This window comes from Sus scrofa, chromosome 14, assembly GCF_000003025.6.
Source record: "Sus scrofa isolate TJ Tabasco breed Duroc chromosome 14, Sscrofa11.1, whole genome shotgun sequence".
NCBI lineage: Eukaryota > Metazoa > Chordata > Mammalia > Artiodactyla > Suidae > Sus > Sus scrofa.
Window position 1 is genome coordinate 49,141,084 of NC_010456.5, and position 23,782 is coordinate 49,164,865.

General features: G+C 59.6%; 2 protein-coding genes across 4 annotated transcripts in view; one reads left to right on the forward strand and one right to left on the reverse strand.

The window, feature by feature from the left end:
* RSPH14 (radial spoke head 14 homolog) overlaps positions 1 to 23,782 on the reverse strand; it is a 62,224-nt gene that overhangs the window by 17,150 nt on the left and 21,292 nt on the right. The window lies entirely within an intron of this gene.
* The window catches only part of GNAZ (G protein subunit alpha z), a 42,103-nt gene that overhangs the window by 9,072 nt on the left and 9,249 nt on the right, over positions 1 to 23,782 (forward strand). For both annotated transcript variants that reach the window (XM_021072293.1, XM_021072294.1), the window contains exon 2: positions 8,823 to 9,968. In XM_021072293.1, the coding sequence (XP_020927952.1) occupies positions 9,246 to 9,968 (723 nt within the window). In that variant the 5' untranslated portion in view covers positions 8,823 to 9,245. The remainder of the gene's footprint in view (positions 1 to 8,822; positions 9,969 to 23,782) is intronic.

The window sequence follows — 23,782 nt, forward strand, 5'->3', positions numbered from 1 at the left end:
GGCTAGGGGCACCCAGAGCCACAGGGCAGCGCGGGCCTAGCTAGAGAACGCCATCTTTAGCAGTCCCGAGGCCGAGAGGCTGCCTGGCCAGGGCAGAGCCATCTGCAGCTGGGGGCACTGCTCACCAACCCTGGCCCTTCTCCGTCCACTTGGACTCTGGCTCCAGAGGAACCAGGGAGCAAAGGAGTAGGCAAAGAAAGAGAGCTGCTTGGAGCGGAGACCCGCCCTAGGCCTGGCACGCGGGCTGGGAGATGGGCAGTGGCTACAGAAACACACACGCATGACTCTGGTGGCCCCAAGCCCCTAGCCAGCCATGTCACATGCATGTGCTATCATCTCCCCCACTGATAAAGGAAATGTACAAGCCTTACAGACTCTTCCCACCCCATCTCAGGCACTCGCTGCACAGGATCCGTCTCCGGCTGTATGTGCTAATGGAGAGTTGGTGGTGCTCTGGGAAGTCTCAGGAAAAGCTACGGTCAGCATGGGGGCAAGACCACTCTGAGGTTGGGGTTGGAGGGCCAGGCAACCTGAGATTCAGTCTGGATCCTTCCACCGCCTCCGGCAGGTAGAGAGTCCCCTGGATATTCCCCCCCACCCACTGCATCTGCACGGCATCTCTGTGAGGGAGCCGTGCTCCTCGAGGGGGTCTTGGCCCACCCCCAGTGTTGGCAGGCGAATGTGCCTGTCTGTTTAAGGTCACTTTCAGTCACTTTCAGGATGACAGCCAGTGGGCGGTCCCCACATGGAGGCAACTCTGGGTCATTGATGGATCCTAGAAATGCATCTATAGTGATGGCAGGATCTGCAAGGTTGGGTTTTGTTGGCTTTTTAGCATTAAAACAAGGAGGGGTAGGGGAGAAGCCCCTTCCTCAGGAACGCCCAGGGAGAGTCAGGGGCAACATGCGGGAGGTGGGGGTGGTGGCATGAGAGCACAGGGAGGCCGGCCAGACTTGGATGGGCGTCAGCCCGGGGTGCACTGGCACTGTAGAATCCACACTGCCCGCCCCCAGGCCCCTGTTTTACATTCAGCTGGATGGGAAGTAGCCAAGATGGGTTTTGGATGGGCAAGGCTGGCTGAGGTGGGGGGCGGGGGGAGGGGGGACTCAGAAGGACACGTGCCACTCAGTGGGGGTGGGAGATAGGCGGTGACGAAGCAGTTTGCCTGCTTAGCTTGGTGTCTTGGGGGCTCAGCCTGCTGTTCCGGGTGGGGTCCAAAGAGGGTGAGATGCCCCCAAGCCTTCAGGGGAGGAGAGGCACAGTCAGAGGCCCCAGAGTCCCAGAGGTGAGCCCATCAGTCAGTGGAGAGGCCCAGCATGAAGCACAGTGGACCCTGCCGCAGGTTCCTGGTCAAGGTTATGTGAGACACACTCAGAAATGGGTGCTGGAAGCTTGGGAGCCTCTCACACTGGACCATCCCTCTGCTCTCACGTCCTCATGCACCTGCTCAGGGGAAGTGCAGCTGGCACTCAGGGGAGGGGGCACGGGAACTGGGCATGGCCAGGGCAAGAGAAGCCAGCGGCCAAGGAAGGCCCACTGTGTGTGAGGTAATCCCACTGCCCAGCAGGGGCACCAGTCACACAGCTCACGGTCACGGGCAGGTGTTAGGTCTAGACACTGCAGTGGTGGGGGCCTCTTGGGGAGGGCAGCTCTCGCCTGGTCTCCAAGGAACAGGTGGGCCGGGAAGGGCACTGTGGGTGGGGATGGGAGGCTGGGACCTGGTTCCTGGGGGCTTAGAAGTCAACTTTCCTCAGAGGGCAGCTCCTGGGGAGTGGCCTGTCCCTGTCCCCCTTCAGTGTTACTGGCATCAAGACAAGCAAGAGTTATCTCCTTGGAGGGGAAGATGTGGCTTTTGAGTTCAAAAGTATATGTTGTATCAAAAACCATCAGAGTGTTTGGGATGCACAGTGGTGCGCCAGGTTCTGCTGTATGTGATGGCCAGGCCCACGCGCCGTAGAGTATGGGGAGGTATGGCCTACACTTGCTTTGCTGATCCCTCTAAGGAAGCCCATGTCTAGCTTCCCACCTGGGAGGACCAGCAGGCTGCCCTGATGCCTGGATCCAAGTTGGATGATGCACACCCCCCCTACACACACACCCACCACCACCACCAACAGCATCTCCCTGGGATGGTTGCCGGAGGAGGGGCGGGGGCAGTTCCTGCCCTCCAGCCCCTGAGAGTCCCCGCCAGGACAGCCATGACTGAGCTCCCCTGGGAACCAGGAGGGATGCTGCTAGGGTAGACCTGCTCTGAGCTGGACCCAGGCCAGGCAGGCTCCCCCACTGCCCAGCCAAGCCCTTGAGGCAGCATCCCCCCAGCTGTCCCCGCCTTGGCCCCTTCCCCCCACCCCTGCATGACTGGCCATTTCTTGTCATCTGTCTCCTCCCATGTCAACTCCCTCATCTCTCTAATCAGCTCCCCAACACACACCCCTGCTCCCCCTCCATAGCACTGCCCATCAGTAGTCTCCCATCAGAACACGAGCCCCCTGAAGACTCACCCCCGTGACACAGGCTCAGTTCACAGATGGCACTGTGGTGATCAGAGCCAGCCCAGGGGATTGCCCTTGGCTCTGAGGGTGGGGGCCTCAGGCTGATGGAACAGAGTGGGTGGGAAGGTGGAGATGGTTCTGAGATGAGAGGGCCTGTGGACTGAGTGAGGCTAAGGGGTGCAGCAGTGGCACCACAGCCTAGGGGTCCCAGGGGGGAGGAGCACAGGTCTGGTCACACCCTTTTATATCCCTGGGGTGGGGGGCAGCTGGACGGCCACAGCTGTGGGCAGCACCAACCCTCCCTTGAGGGAGGTTTCCTTTCTTATTTCTCTCTCAGTCCCTTTCCTTCAAGAAGAAAACCCTGGTTTGGAGCCAGTGTGACCAGTGTGGCTTCCCTCCACGGCCCTCACTAATCCTGCTGTTTAACAGGAGTGGGGCCACAGCCTCCCCAGCAGCTGTTTGAACTGTGACTCCGGCTATCCACTCAGAGCAAGAGCACGAGGCTGTTGGTGAAGCACAGTGTCTAAGGGAAAGCGCGAGTCAGTGTAAGGACGACTGCAGAACAAATAATAGCAGGCGACCAGGTCATGCTGTGGGTGAGGTGCCAGGGGTTCTAGGGGTCAGGGGGCCCCTTGGAACCCTGCAAGCAGCCCTAAGAACATAGCTCCCTCTCCCCAAGCCTTAGATTCACATCTGAAAGGCCATGCGCAGCTCTGGGCACCCCAAGAGGGTAAAGGAGGGAGCCACAAGTGGATGGTGGTGGAGCCCCCGAGGGCTCCTGTGGCCAAGGAGGCAGCTATGGACTTGGAAGCTGTAGCCAGGCCCTCTCCCTGACCCACCGTGTCCAGCTCCCCTGATGTCCAAGGACACGTGCAAGCAGCCTCACCAGAGTCTGTGGGCGCAGGCTGGTCAGCAAGGGCCTGTTGAGCCCGGAGGCCGAAGCACCATCCTGGGGCTGCAGCACATGTTCTGGCAGCTGGAGGCGGGGAGTGAAAGGGGAGGAAAGTCGGAACCACAGCCGAAGAATGTGGGTCTGTTGCCACAGACGGGTCCAGGCCTGGCACGGGAAGACAAGCGTTCAGACAGGAGGGAGCATGAAGTGTGCAGAAATGTCCACCCAGAGCAGGACGCTGCACTCTAGCTCGCCAGGTGCACAAGGACCATGGGAAAGGGGTCCTTCTTAAGAGGGGAGGAGACGGGCCAGTGGTGACAGCCGCAGCCACAGGCTTTTCTGGAGGGAGCTGACGCAGGGCTGGTGGTTCCAGGGATACGTGCAGAGGGACCCACTAGTCAGAAGATGGAAACTTGGGTGGGCTCAAGCCCAGGAGGTCAGTGGCAGAGTCATGCAGACAGGACTTGGGTCCTGGGACTCAGGCAGGGGCCCCCCCAGGTCCCCACAGAGGGCTGAAGAGGCCCAGGTGTGGCTGCAGGTGGAAGATGTCTGCACAAGCCAGCTGGAGGGGGCAGTGGGGGAGGACAGCAGTGCTGAGTCACAGCCCCACCCAGCTCCACGGGTCAAGGGGCGGGCACTGGGGGTGGAAAAGCCCAGGACTCAGACATCCCTGGTTCCCGCCCTGGGGCTGGGGGCCCACTGGTGTGTGGTCTCACTGGGCCTTACTGGTCCTGTGACCTGGGCTGTCCTCTGCCTGTAGGTCTCCCCGTTCCCCACAGGGCTGGCCAGCTGAGTGACCTCTGCCTGGGCCTCAAACACCCCCTCCCTAGCTCTCTCCTATCCAGCAGCCCAGGGCTCAACATTGAGGGGACTTTCCTTAGGGTGCAGAGGGGGTTCTGGAGAGTGAAGGCCTGACCTTGTCCCATCTCTTTCTCCCTCCCAGGAGGTAAGGGCCTGTGAGGAGGGCACCCCGCCCGCCGGGTCCAGGCCTTCTCAGCACAGTAAGCCGATAAGCTGTCTTCTGTCCTTGGAGACCCTCTGGCTTAGCCTGGCTTGGGTGTGACACCTTAGGGTGACCTTGGCCCTGGGCTCCCTTCTATGTCAGGGTAGGGAGGCAGAAGGGGCTGTTTAGAGTGATGTGGGAGCTGGAGTTCCACGCCTTTGCTTTGCCCCCTCTCCTGCTTGGCTTTGAGGAGGGTGACAGCGGACCTCCGTGTTATGTGACTAGAGCTCTGGGCCAGGCAGTGGGGGGCATCCAGGGTGCACTGTGTCAGGTGTGCAAAGGCTCTAGGGAGGTGGCAGCAGCATGTCCCTACCCCTGGCTCAGGGTTGTCACCAGATGTTCACAACCTGAGACTTGGGGGAGGGGAAGTATGACATGAGGGCAGATGAGGCCTGCCAGGCGGTGAGCCAGGGACCAGGGTTGGGGGGTCAGGGACAGGGCTTTTGAAGGGAAGTGTCTGCCTTGAGGCCACAGGAAGGAGAGCAGCTTTCAGCTCTGAATGGGCCCTGGGTTTGGGCTCCTGCCCTAGCAGCCTTTGGGCCCACAGTCCCACTCTCCTCACTTCCCGCTCACACTCATCTGTCACCTCAAAGGAGGCCGGCACCCCCACCTTTACAGCCCTATGGCCTTCACCCCAGCACTCCCACCCCTCACCCCACTGTCTGGAGCTGGGTGCCTCCCTTATCATGGTTCTCTTGCTGCCTTTTGGTCTGACACCCACCCTCCCCACAGAAGGGTCTTTGTCTGCTTCATTCGGCAATGTCCCCTAGCTGGCCCAGTAAGTGACTGGTTGACAGAGGGCCCTGACTTCTCCCCTTGTCCTCTCGCACCCTCACACTGTAGACCATGCCTCCTCCCCACATGCCCCTCTGCATCCTGCACACCACGCACAGCTGCACACAGGTGTGCAGGAACCCTACATACACACATACACAGACCTGCACACAGGTGCATGCCTAGACTGTTGCCTGCACATGTGTGCAGTCCTGCACACAGACATAGGCACAGATGTGCATACGTGTGACCACAGTGCAGCACATGTGCACGTATGCAGCCACACAGTCACAGACCTGCACCCACAGGCTCCTCATGGTCGGCCTGCCTCCTCTGTGTCCGACTGCCCTGCCTCTAGACCCTGAGTCACAGCTGGCACCTCTCCCCTCCCTGCCTCCCCCTCCTTCAGCCGCTCCTCAGTCATTTCCAACCAGACCCATCACACTGTGGCAAGGGGTCCTAGATGTCAGACCCTGGGAACCTGTGAGCAGTTACTGGCCAGGGAATGAAGGGGTTGTCCTGCCCTAGGCCCTGTGCCTCTGGGCTTTCCTTGGGTATCCAGAAAAGCCCAGTCAGACCCAAAGAGGTCAGATTGACAGAAGCCTCAGAGTGGATGGGGCCTCCTGAGGTCCCTATGCTCACAGACAGCCCCCTTACCGCATTCGTGCAGAGCCCCGGCTTCCTGCGCCAAGTCCATGGCATTGAGCACGCACCCCCTGCCCCTGGGGTGGCTGAGCCCCACAGAGCTGCAGGGGGAATTCTGAGTGGGGCCTTCTGCTTGGCTCCAGTGACCTGCAAGAGGGACCCCCCTCAGGTGTCCCTGTCGGTGGCTTCCCCATGCAGGTGGCAGTCAGCTCCAGACTTGGCCCTATGCACACAGTTGCCCCCAGCCACCTTCCCCCTTTATTCTGTGCTTTTCTGTGGCCGTATTGGTCAAGGACTGTGAGGCCAGCCCCAGTTTTTTCAGGAGTGTGGTAAAATACAAATAACAAAATTTACCATTTTAACCACTTTTAAATGGCATTCAGTGGCATTAAGTATATTCATGGTGTTGGGCGGCCATCGCCGCCATCATCCCAGAGCTCTTTGTGTCCCCAGACTGCCACTCTGTCCCTGTTAAACAGCAGCTCTCCATCCCCCCCCACCTGCACACCACCCTTCTACTTTCTGTCTCTGAATTTGACTCCTTAGGACCTCATATAATTAGAGTCATACAGTATTTGTCCTTTTGTGACAGGCTAACATAATGTCCTCTAGGTTCATCCATGTTGTGGCAGGTATCAGAATTTACTTCCTTTTTTTTTTTTTTTTTTTTTTGGTCTTTTTAGGGCCACACCTGCAGCATATGGAGGTTCCCAGGCGAGGGGTCAAATCAAGGCTGTAGCCACTGGCCTATGCCGCAGCCACAGATACAGCAACACCAGATCTGATCCGGTCTGACCTACACCACAGCTCATGGCAATGCCAGATCCTTAACCCACTGAGCAAGGCCATGGATTGAACCTGCATCCTCATGGATGCTAGTCAGATTCATTTCCGCTAAGCCACCACAGGAACTCCAGAATTTCCTTCCTTTTTAAGGCTGAATAACACTCGTATGTATTTATCCCATTTTGTCCATTCATCTTTCAGTGGACACTTGGATTGCTTCTGCCTCTTGGCTGTTGTGACTATGCTATTAGGAACATGGGTCTACCAAAATCTCTTAGAGACTCTGCTTTCAGTTCTTTGGAGTGTATACCCAGAAGTGGATTTGCTGGAGTGTATGGTAATTCTGTTTGTAATTTTTGAGGAATCTCCATACTGTTTTGCACAGCAGTGGCCACATTTTACTTTCCCACCAACAGTGTACAGGGGCTCCAGTTTCTTCAGATCTTATCAGTGTTCACTCTTTTCTGGGGTTTTTTCACTAGCTGTCCTTTTAGCTATAAGGTAGTATTTTGTGTGGTTTTGATTTGCATTTCTCAGTTCATGGAGGGAGTATAAGGAACATGGTGAAATTATCAAATCCCTTGTCATCTCACAACCTAGAATTCCCTGATGCTTGGAGAGTAACTTGGCAGACCTCTGCTCACACATGCATGCATGTGTGTGCACACACACGTGTGGGTGCGTGTGCTGCCTGTGTCACATCCACATCATTCTACAATGCACGCTCTGAGAGCGCCCACCCCCTGCCGGGCTGGGGTTATTGCAGGACCTCCATTCTAAGCATGATCGCCAGCCTCACTAAGGCCGTGCTAGCTGGCCGGCCATTTAATCACTGCTCCCAGCAGAGCCGTCTCTGGGGCGTTTCCTGGTCCACTGCTCACCAAAGGCTGTGGGGCTGTGGAGAAGCGGGAGAGACAATCGACGTCCCTCTGTGCTGATGGGGCGCCCGCTGTGTGTCGGGCACTGTGCTGGCCATACCTGGACACACTTTACCAAGTGCTGCCGCAGAAGGCAGGGCGGGGGTAAAGGCTGAGGCATGGAATGGGGGGCCTGGTTGGGTACCAGGCTCAGCCTGGACTCGTTATTTGTCGCAGAGCAGCTCCGGACTGTGACCAGCTCCAGGTGAGCTGTGACCAGGGAGGGACAAGCTCTGGGACGGGGAGTCACATGCCCTGCCACTCAGCCAGGGTGAGACTCACCACCTGAGAGGTCTCTGCAGGGAGAGGGTGCTGGGGGAGGTGGGCCTCTCAGCCCAGGGACAGCTTCAGGGCAGGATGGCTGGGACTGGCAGGCGTGGAGGTGGGGGACACAGACAAGACTCAGGGTCTGTTGGCCTCAGGTCCTTCCTGCCCAGGGCCTGCCGTATGGGGAAGGGGGTGTTAGAGGGGTGAACAATGGCCATGGCAGGTCAAGGGGGCTTCAGGGGGCAGCCCGGCAGGGACAGAGGCTTGTGCGAGCAGGGGCAGATGCTGTCCTGGGGTCCTGGGCTCTCAGTTGGGGCAGAGCCAGAGCTTTGGGGCTGCCCCATGGGAAGGGCCCCTGTGGGCAGGGCCCCTGTAGCTGCTGCAGGTGGTCAGGGGCGGGTCGAGCCCTGGGAAGAGCATGCTGGGTCAACAGGCTGGGCGGGCAGATCCAGGCGGAGGCCGCATGCCAGGTATGAGCACAGCTGCTCCTTATTGACCAGCGGTGGGGGCGGGGATGTGAAAGGCTCCGTCTGGGACTGAGAGCCTCTGGCCTCACTGATTGCTGCTGCCCTTGCACATGCTCTGGCCTAGCCTGCTGCCTGGCCCAGTGGAGAGGGGAATGCCTCCCTCCCAGGAGGCAGTAACAACTGGGAGCACCCTGACCTGGGGACAGCGCAGCAGCTGCAGGAATAGGCACAGAACCTCGTGTGAGGTCCCAAGCATCGCCAGACAAGGGACTGAGGCTCAGGGAGGGTGAGGGCGCCAGGTCCAGGGGGCAGGACAGAGGGGTGGAAGCCCAGGCTCTCTCCCTCTGAAGACCCTCAGGCCTGGTCCTGTCACCATTCTGGGCACTCTTTCCTCAAGCACCAGCTCCAGCCAGCTGGCCAGCAGGAGGGGTAAGGGTGGCAGCCAGGGGTGTTTTGCTGGGGTTTGAGCTCCATGGGGCTCTGACTTGTTCCCCCGGCCTCTTCCTGCCCACCGTCCAGGGCTCCCTTGCCCACCCAGCCTCGGTTGGGAGAAGGCTCATGCTCTTTTCTTGTTGGCAGGTGAAGGGCGGATGCCCGAGGCAGGGGGACCACAGAGAAAGCCTGAGACATCGTTACTGGTGGCCAGCCATCCAGGAGCACTTGGCAGCATCACCACAGCAACCGGCAACGAGCTGGCTTCCCACCATCAGAAGGACTGGGAATGACTGTGGTGCGCTGGGACCCGTGGTGGCCCTGGGAGGTGGGGTGTTACTGAGGGAGGGCTCAGCTGCCTCCCGCAGTGTGAGCGCCATGCCAGCTGGAGAGGGGGCACTGGGGCAGGGGCTGCAGCAGGGCACGGCCTCATCCCCCTACCCGTGCTGAGTGCGCCAGGGCTCCTGTCCACCGGGCGCACCTGCCCCACGTTTCAGCGTCCCCGCTCAGCAGTGACCGGGAGAGGCGCCCTGTCCTGTGCTCTGCGTCTGGGCCTGCCGCTGTCGGACCATGGGATGTCGGCAAAGCTCAGAAGAGAAAGAGGCGGCGCGGCGGTCCCGGCGAATTGACCGCCACCTGCGCTCGGAGAGCCAGCGGCAGCGCCGTGAAATCAAGCTGCTCCTGCTGGGCACCAGCAACTCAGGCAAGAGCACCATCGTAAAGCAGATGAAGATCATCCACAGCGGTGGCTTCAACCTGGAGGCCTGCAAGGAGTACAAGCCACTCATCATCTACAACGCCATCGACTCGCTGACTCGCATCATCCGCGCCCTGGCCGCGCTCAAGATCGACTTCCACAACCCTGATCGCGCCTATGATGCCGTGCAGCTGTTCGCGCTGACGGGCCCCGCCGAGAGCAAGGGTGAGATCACGCCTGAGCTGCTGGGTGTCATGCGGCGGCTGTGGGCTGACCCTGGGGCGCAGGCCTGCTTCGGCCGCTCCAGCGAGTACCACCTGGAGGACAACGCGGCCTATTACCTGAACGACCTAGAGCGCATCGCCGCGCCCGACTATGTGCCCACCGTGGAGGACATCCTGCGCTCCCGGGACATGACCACGGGCATCGTGGAGAACAAGTTCACCTTCAAGGAGCTCACCTTCAAGATGGTGGACGTGGGCGGGCAGAGGTCAGAGCGCAAAAAGTGGATCCACTGCTTCGAGGGCGTCACCGCCATCATCTTCTGCGTGGAGCTTAGCGGCTACGACCTGAAGCTCTATGAGGACAACCAGACGGTGAGTGGGCCGGGCATTTCTTCTGCTTGGTCCTGCGTGCGGGCTCCTGGGTGTGTCACAGGGCAGGTGGGAGCGGCTATCGTTCATCCAAAAGGGAAATGGCAGGTCCAGCAAGGACCTCAGGGTAGTGCCTACTGTCAGGACGTCTGCCTGGAGGTCAGCTTTCAGTGGCCACCCCAGCCTGGGGTGCCCACTCTGGTTCCATGGAGCACAGATACCCTTGGCCACAGCTGTCCTCTCTGGCTGCAGACAGCACTGCCCACCTGGTGCTTGAAGGCCCCAGTGCCCGGGCAACCAGCACCCCGGTGCCGTGAGCCAGCTGCACACCCCAGTGTGATGCTTTTGGGCGCTGGAACTTGTTGGCCACCTCGGGGTGGGGAGGGCTGGCTGGGGAAGAGGGGAAGCTGGCACCACAAGGGACTTCGCTGCAGGTGAAGTCAGGTTCAGCCAGGTACATGGGGAGTAACTCCTGAGGCAAGAAAGCGGTTGGTTGCTCTGCAGGACCATGGAGGACACGGCTGAGACCAGGTGTCCAGTTGTTGGTCTGTGTAGCAGTTCAGGAAATGCAGTAGCTCCTACCAGTTGGGCACTGCCCTGTGTCCAGGGAACCTTGGCCTCAGCCCCACAACCAGATCCAGGTCCTGAGAGTCTGTTGGCCACGGGGTTAAGAACCAGTTCTGAGGTTGAATCCCCAAAGGTGGGATGTGGGTAGGAGTTCTTTCAGGCCTTCTGCCCAGGCTGAGAACCACCTTGTGGGCTGGGCACTCAGAGTCACATGGCAGGGAGACCCCAGGGGTTGATGCGATGGAGGAGGTGCCGAGGGGCACCCTGAGCCCAGTACTGAGCCAGTGGGGGCTTGAAGAGAGCTGATGGGAGCCATGCCCCTGGCAAGGAGAGAGTGGGCACTGCACCACAGGCCAGCTGAGGCCCAGACACAAGGTGCTGCAGCTTCCCAGGGTGCCCAGGAGTGGTGGTCATGGTGGAGGCCACCGAACAGGGCAGGGATGTGCATGGCTGGAGCTGCCCCACAGCAGAGAGTCTATGCTAGACAGGATAACCAGGCAGAGACCAGGAATCAGCCCTCAAGAAGTCTTTGATCCTTGGGGTCTGGGGCATGGGGGCAAACAGGCATCTGCAAGGAGCTGTAAGTGGTGTTGGGCTGGGTGCCAGGGCTTGGGAGGTGGTGAGCTGGCCAGAACCTAGAGGAGGGGTGATGATTCCCCTGAGGGGACCTTTCATGCTGGGAAATGGGGCACTAGCCTCTGGGGTCCAGAGGATGGGTCAGTGACAAGGAAGGGGCTTGCTTCCTTGCCTGGTCTCTTTAGGCAGGTGGTGGCTTTATTCTTTGGGTGCAGCTGGGGGTCCTCATTGGGTATGCAGCCCCAGGAAGTCCCTAGGTGCATGAGTGGTTTTCTGGCTAGAGGAGGAGATCTGAAGCTCTCATCAGGTTTACACAGAGGCCTAGCCTGGTGGAGAGGAAGTAGCTGCAGGAGTCCATGGAGAAAGGAGGCAGGTCTCTCTCCTCGCCACCCCTCCTTGTGTCTGGGGGTCTCCCCTGAGCTGTGCTGAGGTGGTGCCAGTGTCTCCAGGGTGGGGCCTTGCCAAAGACTCTGTGTCCCCAGGCAGGGAAGGTTTGTGTCTCCCTGTGGGCCGCCTGCCTTGCTTCCAGCCCTGTGTCCCCTCAAGGCTTCACCCCTCATCCACCTGTCCTCACTGCAGTGGTTCTCGGCGACGGAGGAGTGAGCCAGGCTCCTTGATGAGGCATTGCCATGAGCAGAGGGCTTGGGGCTGACCAGTGAGGAATGAGGCAAAAGAGAGTGCCCAAGCTGGTCTGCGGCCACACACGCAGCTCAGGCGGTTGGCTCTGTGGTCCTTGCAGTTCTGCTGTGTCCAGAGGCTGGTGATGGCCTGTGCTCTGAGGCTGTCCATGGGTCCGGGTCTCTGGGTTGTCTGGTCTGTCATTCCCAGGACAGATTTGATGGATTCCCTTGGCACCTGGCCGGCTCCCAAACTGTCTGTCGGCACGCCCTGCCTGCCAGGCCTGCACCACAGTGTGCCAGGAGGCAGGAGGACACCAGGGCCTGAGTGTGTCCTGTGTTCCATGGAGGGATTTGGCTACATCACTGCTCTGAACCTGTCAACCAAGTGGTGGCCCAAATGTCTTCAAAGATGGGCCCAAAGCCAGAACTTCTGCCTTAGGCCTCCCCAGCTCTGTCCCGCCTCCCCCTTCCCGCTGCCTCTCTCATCTCTGCTCTGGCCTTGCGGGCTCATCTCCCATGAGCCCCATGCTCTCCAGCCTTCAGCACGTAACCACCTTGTCCCCTGCCCCTCATCCCTTGCCCACCTGCCACGTCCTCTAGGTCTCATCTCTGGTGTCAGCTCCTTGAGGCCACCCCTGGCCCCAGCCCAGGACCAACACCCCGCCATCACTGTCATGCATTATAGGTGGGTCTCCGTCGTATTTGAGCAAGTGGCCACCCAACTGGGCTAAGTGGCTGACTGGGTGGGGTGGACAGGTGGCCCCCACAGGGCCTTGTATCCCTGGCCTTCCCCCAGCTCTGGCCCTGTGTGTTTCTCTGTGAGGCCTGCATAAGCCTCCTAGAGGTGGCCAGGCTCTGGAGCCATCACCAAGTTTCCTAAAGGGAGAGGCCAGTAGCCAGGCCTGCACCTCCCCCCTCCGCCACCTGCCTACCGCCTGGTCCCTGCAGGCCTGGGAAGATGGTTGTTCACTAGAAAGGAGATTCTTAAGGATAAACTCAAGTGAGACTGGAAATTGACTGGATTCCAAGTGGTTCTGACCTTTCATGCTCTACCAGTGGTATCTTGGGTGGAAAACAAAGTGCTCAGCAGAGACTGTGCTGCCGTGAGTCCTGCAGCCACGGCCGTGGCGGGCCAGCCCCCCCCAAGGAGAGCCCGCCTTTCTGTACCTGTGCCTCCTGCCTGGCCCGGGCAAGTTCCTCCAAGGGCCTGGGACAGGGCTGCCACCCCTGCCTTCTTTTGAAGGGCCCTGGCTGAGGCCAGGCCACCAAGAGAAACCAGAGCAGCCCAGGGCCTGATGCCAGGCTCCAGACATGTCTCCTTAGAGCTCCTCTCCCCACTGGGAACCCAAAGGCTCATCTTCCCTGTGATGGAGGGCTGGCCAAGCCCCTGCCCCACTCCCACTCTCCCGCTGGCTCCTGTATCAACACATTGCCAAGGGTGATGTCAGGAAGGCTGGGCCTCTGAGCACAGAGGGCTGCAGCACATGCACGGCAGCACCTGGGCGGGGGCAGATTCGGAGCGTCTGTGGACTGTGGCAGCAGGCAAACACCAGGAACCATCCCCAGTCCTGGCGATGATTCTGGGTCCTCGGCCTGCCTCCCTCACCCTATGCAATCCTGTATGTAGGTGCCAGGGGCTCTAAAGTTGGGTGGGCCTTGATCATCCCCACCTGGGCTGCCCCAGACAGCACAGGAGACCAGAGCACAGCCCAGGCATGTATCACCTGATGGATCCTGTGTTTCAGCAGCTGTGCCTGGTGTCCCTGTCACAGGGGGGCAGACAGGTCACAGGCCGAGCCCACACAACTATGGGCCCTCCCCAAGTCACACCTGCTGCTGGAGGTGAAGCCAGGCCTCCCTATCCTGCACTACCACCTTCTGGTGATTGGCCTCTTCCAGGGGTAAAGAGACAGGGAGCTCAACTGTGGCCCTTGCAGGCACAGATAGCTCTGCCAGGCCATACCCGAGGGCCCATATGGACTCCTCATTCAGCTGGACCTCCTTCTGTGCACCCTGCTGGGAATCTGCGCTGAGCCTTGGGCCTGTGGACCTGCTGACAGACCTGTGGCCTCTGCGTGGTGATGATGGGGAGGTCTACAGAGGGACAAACAAGGCTGGCTGTGAGGTTGACACCTCAGCATTCTCATGGTAACACCCACAGCGGCTCACTCACTGCTGTTTCCTGGTGGAGCAGTCAGCAGGCCTGCTGTGTGCCTGCTGTGTACCTGCTGTGGGCCTGTTATGTCCCTGCTATGTGCCTGCTATGTAGCTGCTGTATACCTGTTGTGCATCTGCTGTGTACCTGCTGTGCGCCTGCTCTGGGTACAGGGCCAGGCTGGGGCCAGATGCCAAGGTGAGCAAGTTTCCTGGGGCACAAGGAGCTGGGGGTGAAGTGCTCATGGAGCATGGCTGAGTATCATGACTAGAAACCCTCATGCTGCTTGGGGCTCATGCTCTTCCTTTATGACCTGGCAGGCGGAGCTCCCAGGGATGTGCCCCCTCTGCTTGCTTGCAGGGCTCACTATGCAAGGCCTGCCATTCCCACTGCTTGTCCAACAGCAGCTGGTCAGCTAAGTGGACTGTGTCAAGGAGGGTCTCTCAGGGGCAGGTGGGACACAGGATACGCCCTTTGGGAGTCAGTTTCTGGCCAGCGGCCCTCCTGGTCCTGGGGAGCCCCTTCCCACCTCCAGAGGGCTACGGGGCCTGGCACACAGTAGCATTCAGCAGATACAGCGAACTGGGTGGGAAGTGGACAGGGTTGGAAAGAGCCGGCGTTTGGCGCCTTGGCTTCTGGGTGTGCAGCTGCAGGGACACTCAGCCCTTCCTGGGGAGCCCCAGCAGGTTCCTAACAAGAATATGCAGTGTACCCTGAGGAGCGGGCTGCTCCAGGCTGTCCTACAAGTAGTGTGTACCCACCTCCCTGCCGCTGTGCTTTGTTAGCCTAAAAGGGAGCATGTTTCGGTGCTTTAAGAATGGCATTGTGTCATAGAATGGTGCTGCTTGGGACTGCAACAAGACAGGTCGTCACCTGCTGGTGACAAAGCGGGTGGCATTTGTTCAAAAGACACAGTTACAAGTGAGAGACTCCACACGTGGATGAGAACCCAGCTTAGATTAGGAAGGGACCTGACATACCCTTTCATGTCCTTAAGCCACTTTTGCACGTGAGGAAACTGAGGCCCAGAGGTCACCCGCCATGTTGTCCCAGGGCTGGGAGCTAGGATGGGGGCAGTGAGCTGGGCTCGGGAAACTTGAGTAGCCATCATCGGCACTGCCCCCACCACACTGGAGCACAAGGAGCCCAAGCAGAACACGTCCCCACTCTGCCTCCTGCTCCTGACCTGGTCGAGGACATAGTTCCAGGAACCGTGCCATAGGGACTTGAGACGGAGCCAGAGGCATGTCGTTGACCTGCTTGTAGGCCACTAGCCTCCCGCAACCAGGTGCTGGTCTCCCTGAGCCACTCCCTTCTGGTCTTGTGATGTGCCAGGGCCACATACAATGTGACCTCTGCAAACCTGGGATTCCAGAGGCCTCCTGCACCAGAGCCAGAAGGCTGGTCCTGGCTGGCAGAGGGGCTGGGTTGCCTGAGGTTGGGCACCCAGAGGGCCAGGCTCCTGCTGGGCCATGGTGGCACGTCCCACACCAGGTATAGCAGGCACAGGGCTCAGCTGGCCACATGCTCTCCCCAGCTGGCGTCTCCCTGGAAGCTTGGCCCAGCATGTTATCTCTGTGGCCTATTACCCCTCACAGGCTTTAGAGACGTGTGGCCAGCTGTGAGGTGGCCCAGCCTCTGCCAGCCCTTGTGAAGCCCTTCCATGAAGGCTTCCTGGGTTCTTGCACCATCAAGATGCCCCTCAGTTTCCTCCCCTTGTCTCAGCCCTAAGGGGACTGAGGCTGTCTGGTCCTCACCTCAGTGGGCCCTGGGTCTAAGCCCGTGGCCCCACCTTGGTGAGTGGCCAGTGGCCACAGGTGTCTTCTCCCTGGGCCCTGGGGGAAGAGAGAGCGTGGAGGAGGAGGGAGAGTGGGGCTATGTGCAGCCCTTGGTTGGCACACACCACCTGACATTTCAGCTCCTCGGGCTGCTCCCTCCCTCCCCCATTCCCAGGGAAGCCACAGCTCAAGGCCACTCTCAATGGCAGCCTCCTCCGTTCTCTCTCTCTCTGGCATCCACACTGCCAAGGGCTCCTGCTTCATGTCTCCCCTTCATGCTCAGCTCATGCCCCGAGTAGAACTCCACCAGACAGGACAGGCCCTGGTCAGGCCCCCCTTACTGCTCAGTGTGGCCTCCCTGCAACCACACTCCACACTTTGGGATACTAATAGGGCCTTTTCTTCCCCTGGCTCCTCATCCTTGGGGCCTTGCACCTCCAGGGTGGCTGCCTCCTGCTGTGTTACTAAGCGCCGCTCCCCACCCCCAAGGTGCAGCCTGGCTGTCCCACACACAGACCTTGCCTTGACAGAGGCTGCATGGGTATCCATGTGCTCCCCAGACCTCTGAGACTGGGGCGGGGCCTCCCTCATAAGCAGGTTGGGATCAGCCTCTTGTTCATGGTGAACAAGCCCTGGGGGAGGGATAAGGCCAGTGCTGCCAGACTGAGCTGGCAGGGCTGGGCCCACACCTGCAGAGCAGGAGACCAGGCTTAGTGGTGGCAAAGCCTCCCATGTTGCACGCCATCCCCTGGAGGGCCGCAGCTGTTAGTACCAGCTCACAAGAACCAATTTTTCAACTTTTAGGAAGTTTGAGTTGTTTGACATCATGTTGGTAGCTTAAAATCAGCCAAGTAAAAGCAATTACACCACAGAAAGCGGCCAACACTGTGCTCAGCCCCATTCCAGCCAAATGTGAAATGTTCACCTGCCTCCTATGCCAGTGACCCCCAAACCCCTGCTGGAAGGGCCTGCCCATCAAGCTCACTCAGCATGAATTACCACATTCACCAGCTACAACCCTTTTAAGACCTGGACAGCATTTGCTTTCCAGCCTTCTCTGTGACTCCTCAGGGCATCCGCTCTGGCCCTGGAACCCTGTTCACATTTGTCCCGTTTGAGAATGGTAATTTGCCAGATTGGCTCCATGCTCTGCCCAGGCAGATTTATGAAGACTCCTCTGTGCAGAGAAGCAACCTGGGAGCTGGGTGGCTCTGCCTTCTCTCTGTCAGCCCATTAAAGACCAACATAAGAATCTGCTCCAGCCAGGCCTTCCTTGTCCCCCACCTAAGGATCAGCCCTGGCGACCATGCCTTTCCTCCCCTGAGGTCACATGGAGGCCTTGTCCAGCAGCCCCTTGAGGCCCAGAGTGGCTCCCCCAAGGCCCCCATATATTGGCCCCTTGAGCAGAGCTGTCTGCTTTTAGAAAACCAGGAGACCTCTGCCCTGAGACCACCTTGCAAGGGAGAGGAGCAAACATCAGGAGCAGGGCCTGGAGGACTGGGGTGAAGGTGGGTTGGTAATCCAGCCTGGGCCACAGGGGCCATGGGAGTCCATGGAGAACAGGGCCGCCTGGTGAGGTCCCCGGTGCCAAATCCAGTCACTAGCATGATCAGGGGTGGATGGTGCTGCTGGGGCTCACGAGGCCTCTGCACCCCATGCATCTGTGCAGGCCCCTCTGCCACGTTATCTGCTCTCCTCACTGCCCCTCCAGTGGCAGATGGACGTTTGCATTCCGCACTTCCCAGGGGCTTCAGCGCAGAGGAGGCTCCCAGCCTCCATCCCGCCCAGCACCCAGGCCAGTGGGGTAATTAATTTCCTGAGCGCATTAGCCCTGTTCCTTAGGCACACATCAGAACTGCTGTGGGTTTTAAGATGCAGATTATTATTGTTTCAAGGGATTTCTATAATCTGAGAACTGAAAAACAACTTTTCTGCTGATCTAGAACAGACTCTAGGGAAGAGGCTGAGAGCACTGGGGGCTGGGCTGATTTTGGGACCCTTGGTGGCCAGCATAGGCATGGGGTGAGGTGACCCCCCCACCCCTCCACCCCCAGGGAGTCCAGGACTGGCCCTGAACAACACTGAGAAAGGCTGCTGTGCTGTCGGGTCTCAGGGGGGTAGGAGGAGGCCCCACTGGCTCTGACAGTCTGGAGTTTGGTAGATCTGAATACAGTCAGCTGGGGCGAGGGAACCTGGTCCCCTGAGGGTGGTGCCCAGGCTGGAGCAGGAGGTGCCCTGTCCCCTGCATGTGCCCCCTGCCCCCGCCCCAACTCATGTCCTCAGATCCAGAGAGCAAGCTCAGGCTGGCCTGCAAGCCTGACTGTCTTCCTCACCCCCTGCTTGGCGTCTCCTCGGCTCACATACTTTCTCTAATTTCATGAATAAACCACAGTAACCCAGAGGCCCTGGGCGTCATATCCCGAGGTTTCCGCTGAGGCAGCCTCTGGCCACACCCCTATGCACCTCTTCTGGACTTCAGTGACCCTGGGAAGGCCAACAGCATCCTGACTGAGGAGGCACCCAGCCTCCAGGCCGCGTGGCCCAGCCCCACAGTCCCCAGAAGCCACAGTCTCTGGGCCCATGTCTCAGGCTCCAGGAAACCAGTCTGCAGCCAGTTACCAGCTGCTGGGGAAAGAGAACTGTCTGGAATAGCCAACTAGGGCAACCTGTGGTTCTTGGGCTGCTTCCTACCTGGGCCCTTGGTTCACCACCTGCTGGCTACCAGGCCCATCCCCTCTGGCTCCTCTTTTCAAACCCATCCGCCCAAGGACAGGACCTGGGGAATGAAAGGGAGCATTACCTGGCCACATGTGGCTGCCAGCCCTGCGTGGCTCAGCTGGATGAGTGGATCCAGTCTAGGCTTCCTTGTCTGTAAAGCAGGACGACAGACCCGCGGCTCAAGGACAGGACATGGTTCTGGTGACATTTGCCATTACCTGTACCTGCGCTTGGCACTTGCAGGGTCTGGACTCTGATGGAGGAGGACACCCGGTACCCTGCCTGGTCCGGGTGGCTGGGAAGGCTGTGGGAACCCCACAGGCTTGCAGAGAACACAGTGCCCTCCTGCCGTTTTGTTCTCCTCTCAGGAGAGACAGCCACAGGCACCCCCTGGACCAACAAATGGGCTGAGCCTGCACGAAGCCCCAAGGCCGAGGCTAGCCCACCGTGGCAAGATAGAGCTGTGCATGGCTGAGCTGAGCCCAGTTCCCCGGGGTTCTGTCGGTGCCATCCTGCCCACCCCGGTCCTGCTTAGGCCTCCAAGAGCCAGGCTGTAAGTGCCTCTGAGGGTGTGGCAGCACCAAGGCCAGAGACCACACTGAATTGGGATGGGGAGGTGCTGGGCAGATCTGCCACCATGCCTTCCTCTGATGTCCAGACCTAGCACACTGGCCTTTTGTGACTCACCTGACCAAGGGACCTTACACTGGGGTCTCAGAGCAAAGATGCTGTGGTACCACTGGGCCCGGCTTAGTACCTGTGCCTCCTGGGGCATCCCAGCAACACCGCACCCCTGCCCACAGTGGTACAGGGTCCAGTACAGGGTCTGGTAAGGGTGGGAGGTCTCTTCTGGGCAGCAAGGAGGCCAGGGGGACTGGAGACCTGTCACCAAGAGGTATGAAGGACATGGATGGAACACTGTGTGTCTCCAGCCTGGCTTCTGGTACTAACTTTGTCCCTGCTCCTGCCCAGTGTTCTGTCCCGTGGCACAGCTACTGCGACCCCGTGGCTCAGCATGGGGTCCTGCCACACTGCCAGTCTGGAGGATGGGCTGGCACAGTCCTGGGGGTGGTGTGGGTGGTCACAGCTGGGGGGGTGAGGTTTTGGGGACCCTGAGGAGGCAGTGACACCTGAGCTGAACATCGTGTCTCCCTCATCAAGATGAGGGCTTGGGGACCAGAATCAGGGTCCTGCCTGGCTTCCTTCCCTCCCTGCCTCACTTGAAAGGGGGCTGAGGGGCCTGGACACTGCTGGCCAGGGTGAGCGCCACAAGAACGCTGTCAGCCACTAAGCACTAACAGGGTGGGAGGTATGTCAATCACAGTGACAGCATCCCCAGGCCAGGTAAAGTACCAGCTCCCACTGCAGGGACAGAACTGTGCAGTGACAGACCAGGAGCAGCACTCCTGGGCTCAAGGGCCCTGCGGTGGTCCCCGGGTCCTGTGGAAGTCCTTAAACCATGTTAAGCAGTTTCTCAACAGAACTGAGACCCTGGAAGAAGGCCCTGGCCCAGCCCCCAGCCCCTCCTGAAGAAGAAGCCAGGGTTAGGGCAGTAATGAGTCAAATACTTCCTAAGGATGAAATGCCCCCACACCAGCTTCTCATGTCCCTACAGGAGCCAGCCACCGGCTGCCCATGGCTCTCCAGCCTTTGCACCAGAATCACCACCTTGCTGAACAGTGTCAGGCAAGGGCATTAGGGCTCAAGGGGTCCTCCATCTGGTCCCAGGAGGGGCTGTTTGCACTGCCATTCCCTCCCACAGTGGCCGTGATGCTCTGCAAGCTGGGCCAGGCAGCTTCCAGTCTGCATGCACCTGCATCCTGCTGTTTGCTAATTTCCTGTCAGTGACTGACAGCGGGGGTGAGGGGGGGATCCAGTGACTTGGATCAAGGCGACAAGATTTAACACAAAAACAAATAAGAAGCAGTTCTCCTTTCAGTGCAGTAGAAAAGGACTGGGGTTTTGAGAGCAGTGTTCTCCCTGCAGGGCAGATGGGGGGTGGAGGGGGCCGGGTGAGAGCAGGCAGAACCCAGACCCAGAGCCTGGACCTTATCCTAGGCCACCATCCTCCCTCTCTGCCTGGGCATGAGATGGGGACTAGGGAGCAGATGCAGGAGCTGTGTCACCCTAGGAATCCAGGAGTCACCTGCTGAAGTTAAGAGGTGCCCACTGCTCCCCAGGCATTTGCCTGGGGCTCTGCCAGATACTTGTGGGATTGGGAATGATCCTTTCTGACTCTTAAGATCCTGCCGGTCATTGATACTGAGGTTTAGTGGGAGCAGAGAGCAAAAGAGTGATACGTGTGTTTGGGGGGAGGGGGGCCAGCTACACTGACTCCTGGGGGACAGCCCAGTCACGTGGGCAAATCTCCCACCCAGAACCTGAGAGTTCTGGGTGCATGGCTGCCTCCACCTCATGCTGGGGTCCTGGGGTGAGGCACTGACCTGCCTGTGTGGCCCCAGGGTCATTATATGGCCACTTGGTCCCTTGCCCAGCTCCCAAAGAATCAGGGCACCCAGAAGGCCAGTGTGAACTCAGGGTGGCTGTGTGTTGTTGTCATCCACAGGGTCAGTTAAAGGGAGATGGGACCCAGGCCACGGTCGCTTCTCTCCAGGGGCCGGTGTCCAGGTGGGAGGGCAGGGCAGAGGCAGGAGGCTGGGCCCCACCAGCCACAGCCGGACCCTCTGCCACCTGGACCTTCGGCCCCTGGGAGGAGCCTGGTTGTCCCCCGCCAGGGGTCTGGGGCTGCTGGGAGGCTGCCACACTTACTGCCACTCTGGGTCCCCCAGCTTCCTCTGAGCTGTACTCCTGGGGAAACCAGGAACCAGCACAAGCCTCCTGGGGAGGGTGGGCATGAATGAGGCGGAAGCATCAAGCCAGGTGGCTTTAGGCTGAATCACATGAGCTTCCACTGTTTCTGGCAGCTTCAGGATAGGTTTCAGGCCATTATGGGCTGAGTGAAGCAGGCTGTTATCTTGTTTAAACAGCCCTTGATGTTTGAAGTGGCAGGCCTGGCCAGTACTGTTACTATGAGCATCACAATTGTCACCGGATAGGGGGGCAGGGGACAGTCTTGACGTCTGGACCCGTGAGAACACAGCCCCACCCCAGAGGAGCCCCATCTGTCACGGGCCCAAGGCCTGCAGGGCTGGGCACACTGAGATGGGCAGCCCTCATCCGCCTGCAGCGAGCAGCACCCTCCACCTAGAGAGGAAGTGATGAGGGAGGGCAGAGGCGGCAGGCCTTGGCCGAGCCCCCTCCCCATCCCGGGGGCAAGCTGCAGGCCCGTGAACACCTGGTACTATGAGGGTGCGAGGTGTGCTGCCTGCGTTGCTAATCTCTCTGTGCTGCTCTGTAATCTCCACTCAGGCCAGGGGACTGCTGTCTGCAGGTGGCACAGAGGCTGGGTTGGGGGGCAGGAGCCTAGGTGCCTGGGAACACACAGTGGACTGGGGTCCTGGGGACAATGCTCCAACCCCAGGTTTGAAGTAGGCAAATAAACTCCGAGGCCTCATGCACCAATGGGATCAGGGTTGAGCCTGATCATTTAAAGCCAGAAAAGCACCTGCTTATAAATCCTCTTTTCCTTGTTTTGCCACATTGTTCTGCTGAACAACAGAGATGAGGTGAGAAGGGCTGGGCTACACCGGGCTGCAAGGCAGGAGGCCCAGCCCACTATGCTGACAGCCATGTGTCAGGGTCTGGCTGGGGCCCTCTGCACCAGCCAGGTCAGACTTCCGGTGAGTCAGCCCAGGGCAGGTGCACCCCGTGTCCTCAACACAGCCCCCACATACGGCTGCTTCACCCTCGCATCCACCTACAGCCCTCGCATTTGGCCCTGCCTGCCATGACGTGGAGACCAGCAGGCCACCTGCCCCACTGGGCACTATGCTATGGCTGGTGGTGAGAACAGGGCCATGATGCCCAGAGCTGCAGCATGTTAGCAGGGGTTGCTGTGGTGACTGGGGTACTTCATGGAGGCTCGGCGACCACCTCAGGAGCCATTCCCTCTCCCGGAAGCAGGAGAAGGACAACCCTGCGAAGGCCCTGGGCAGGGATGAGTCAGGGCCAGGCAGAAGGTGCAGGGCCACCCACTGAGACTGGAGCTGCTGGAGGGCCATGTGCAGGGCAGTCATGGAGCAGAGGCAGGGGCCTCCATGTGTGTCTGGAGGTGCGTCAACAGGGTGGATACCGTGGCCCATTGTGTGCCCCCTGCATGTCACGCCTAGCCCCTAGCCTCTGTGGGGCGTTGTGCCCAGGCCCACAGTGCTGCCCCTTCTGGTAGAAGGAACCAGACGGCACCCTCTCTCCATGCCACCTGCCCTCTGTGGGCTGGTATGCTACTGGGTCACTGGCGTAGGTGCGTCCCACCCCAGGGATAAAGTTCTCTTCTGCCAGGACTGCCCCTTTCTCCTCCCTGCGTATCTGAGAGTGGCTGCGTGGAGTCCAGGGAAAGTGCTGGGAGGGGCAGGGGGCCAGGTTTGGATCTCAGATGCCGGTACTCAGTGGTGGGGACACAGGGCTTCCAGCCTCCTGTTCCTATCTGTCGACCACATCTCTATTGTGACTCACTTTACAACAGCCCAGAATAACTGCCGTCTCCTGGCTGGCAGGATCTGAAACTCCTGGGTAAGGTAAAGTCCAAGGCCAGCTGAGGCAACCACGTGGGCCTGGTGGTGGAGCAGACAGGGCCTGGGGTGGAGCTGCCTCAGGGCCCCTTCTAGGGCTATTTCTGCCCCTTTTGGCATGTCCCACTTATATCACCCAGGGGGCCCTAAAGCTGAAGTGAGCCAGGGAGGAAGGCAGTCATGTGGGAGACAGGTGGGGCTGGGCTGGGTATGCATCTGACAAGGGTCAAAGTGGGAGTTTGGGGCTGGGCTGGGTATGCATCTGACAAGGGTCAAAGTGGGAGTTCAGGGCTGGTGCTGGGAGGGCTGGGGACATGAGGGGCTGGAAGTGGGAGGGGTGCCAAGGAGCCCTGAGGCTGGGCCTGGTGGAGGGGAAGTGGTAGGAGGGGTGTGGGGTGTGAGCCACTGTCCCTGTATAGCAAGGCTGGTTATCCCATGGCTCACACAGGAACAGGGCAGTGCAGCTCTGTGGGCTCCAGGGCACAAGCTCGGGGAGCAGGTGCACTGACCCTGGGCAGCACACTGCCAGTTCCCCCGGGGTCGTTGTTGGCTGTGGCACACACCCCGCACCCCAACCCACTGTGTGGTCCCATTAGCCTCATTAATACAGTTCTCCAGTCCAGTACAGCCAGCACTTAGGTCTGAAGAAGTGGAGGGCACTAACCGGTTGGTCTGGAAGTGACGGGGTCATCTAGTTCTGTCCCCAAGCACCTCCCCATGTTCTGATGCCAGGAGTGGGATGGGGACAGCGAGCACCGAGGGGCTCTGGCAGTCG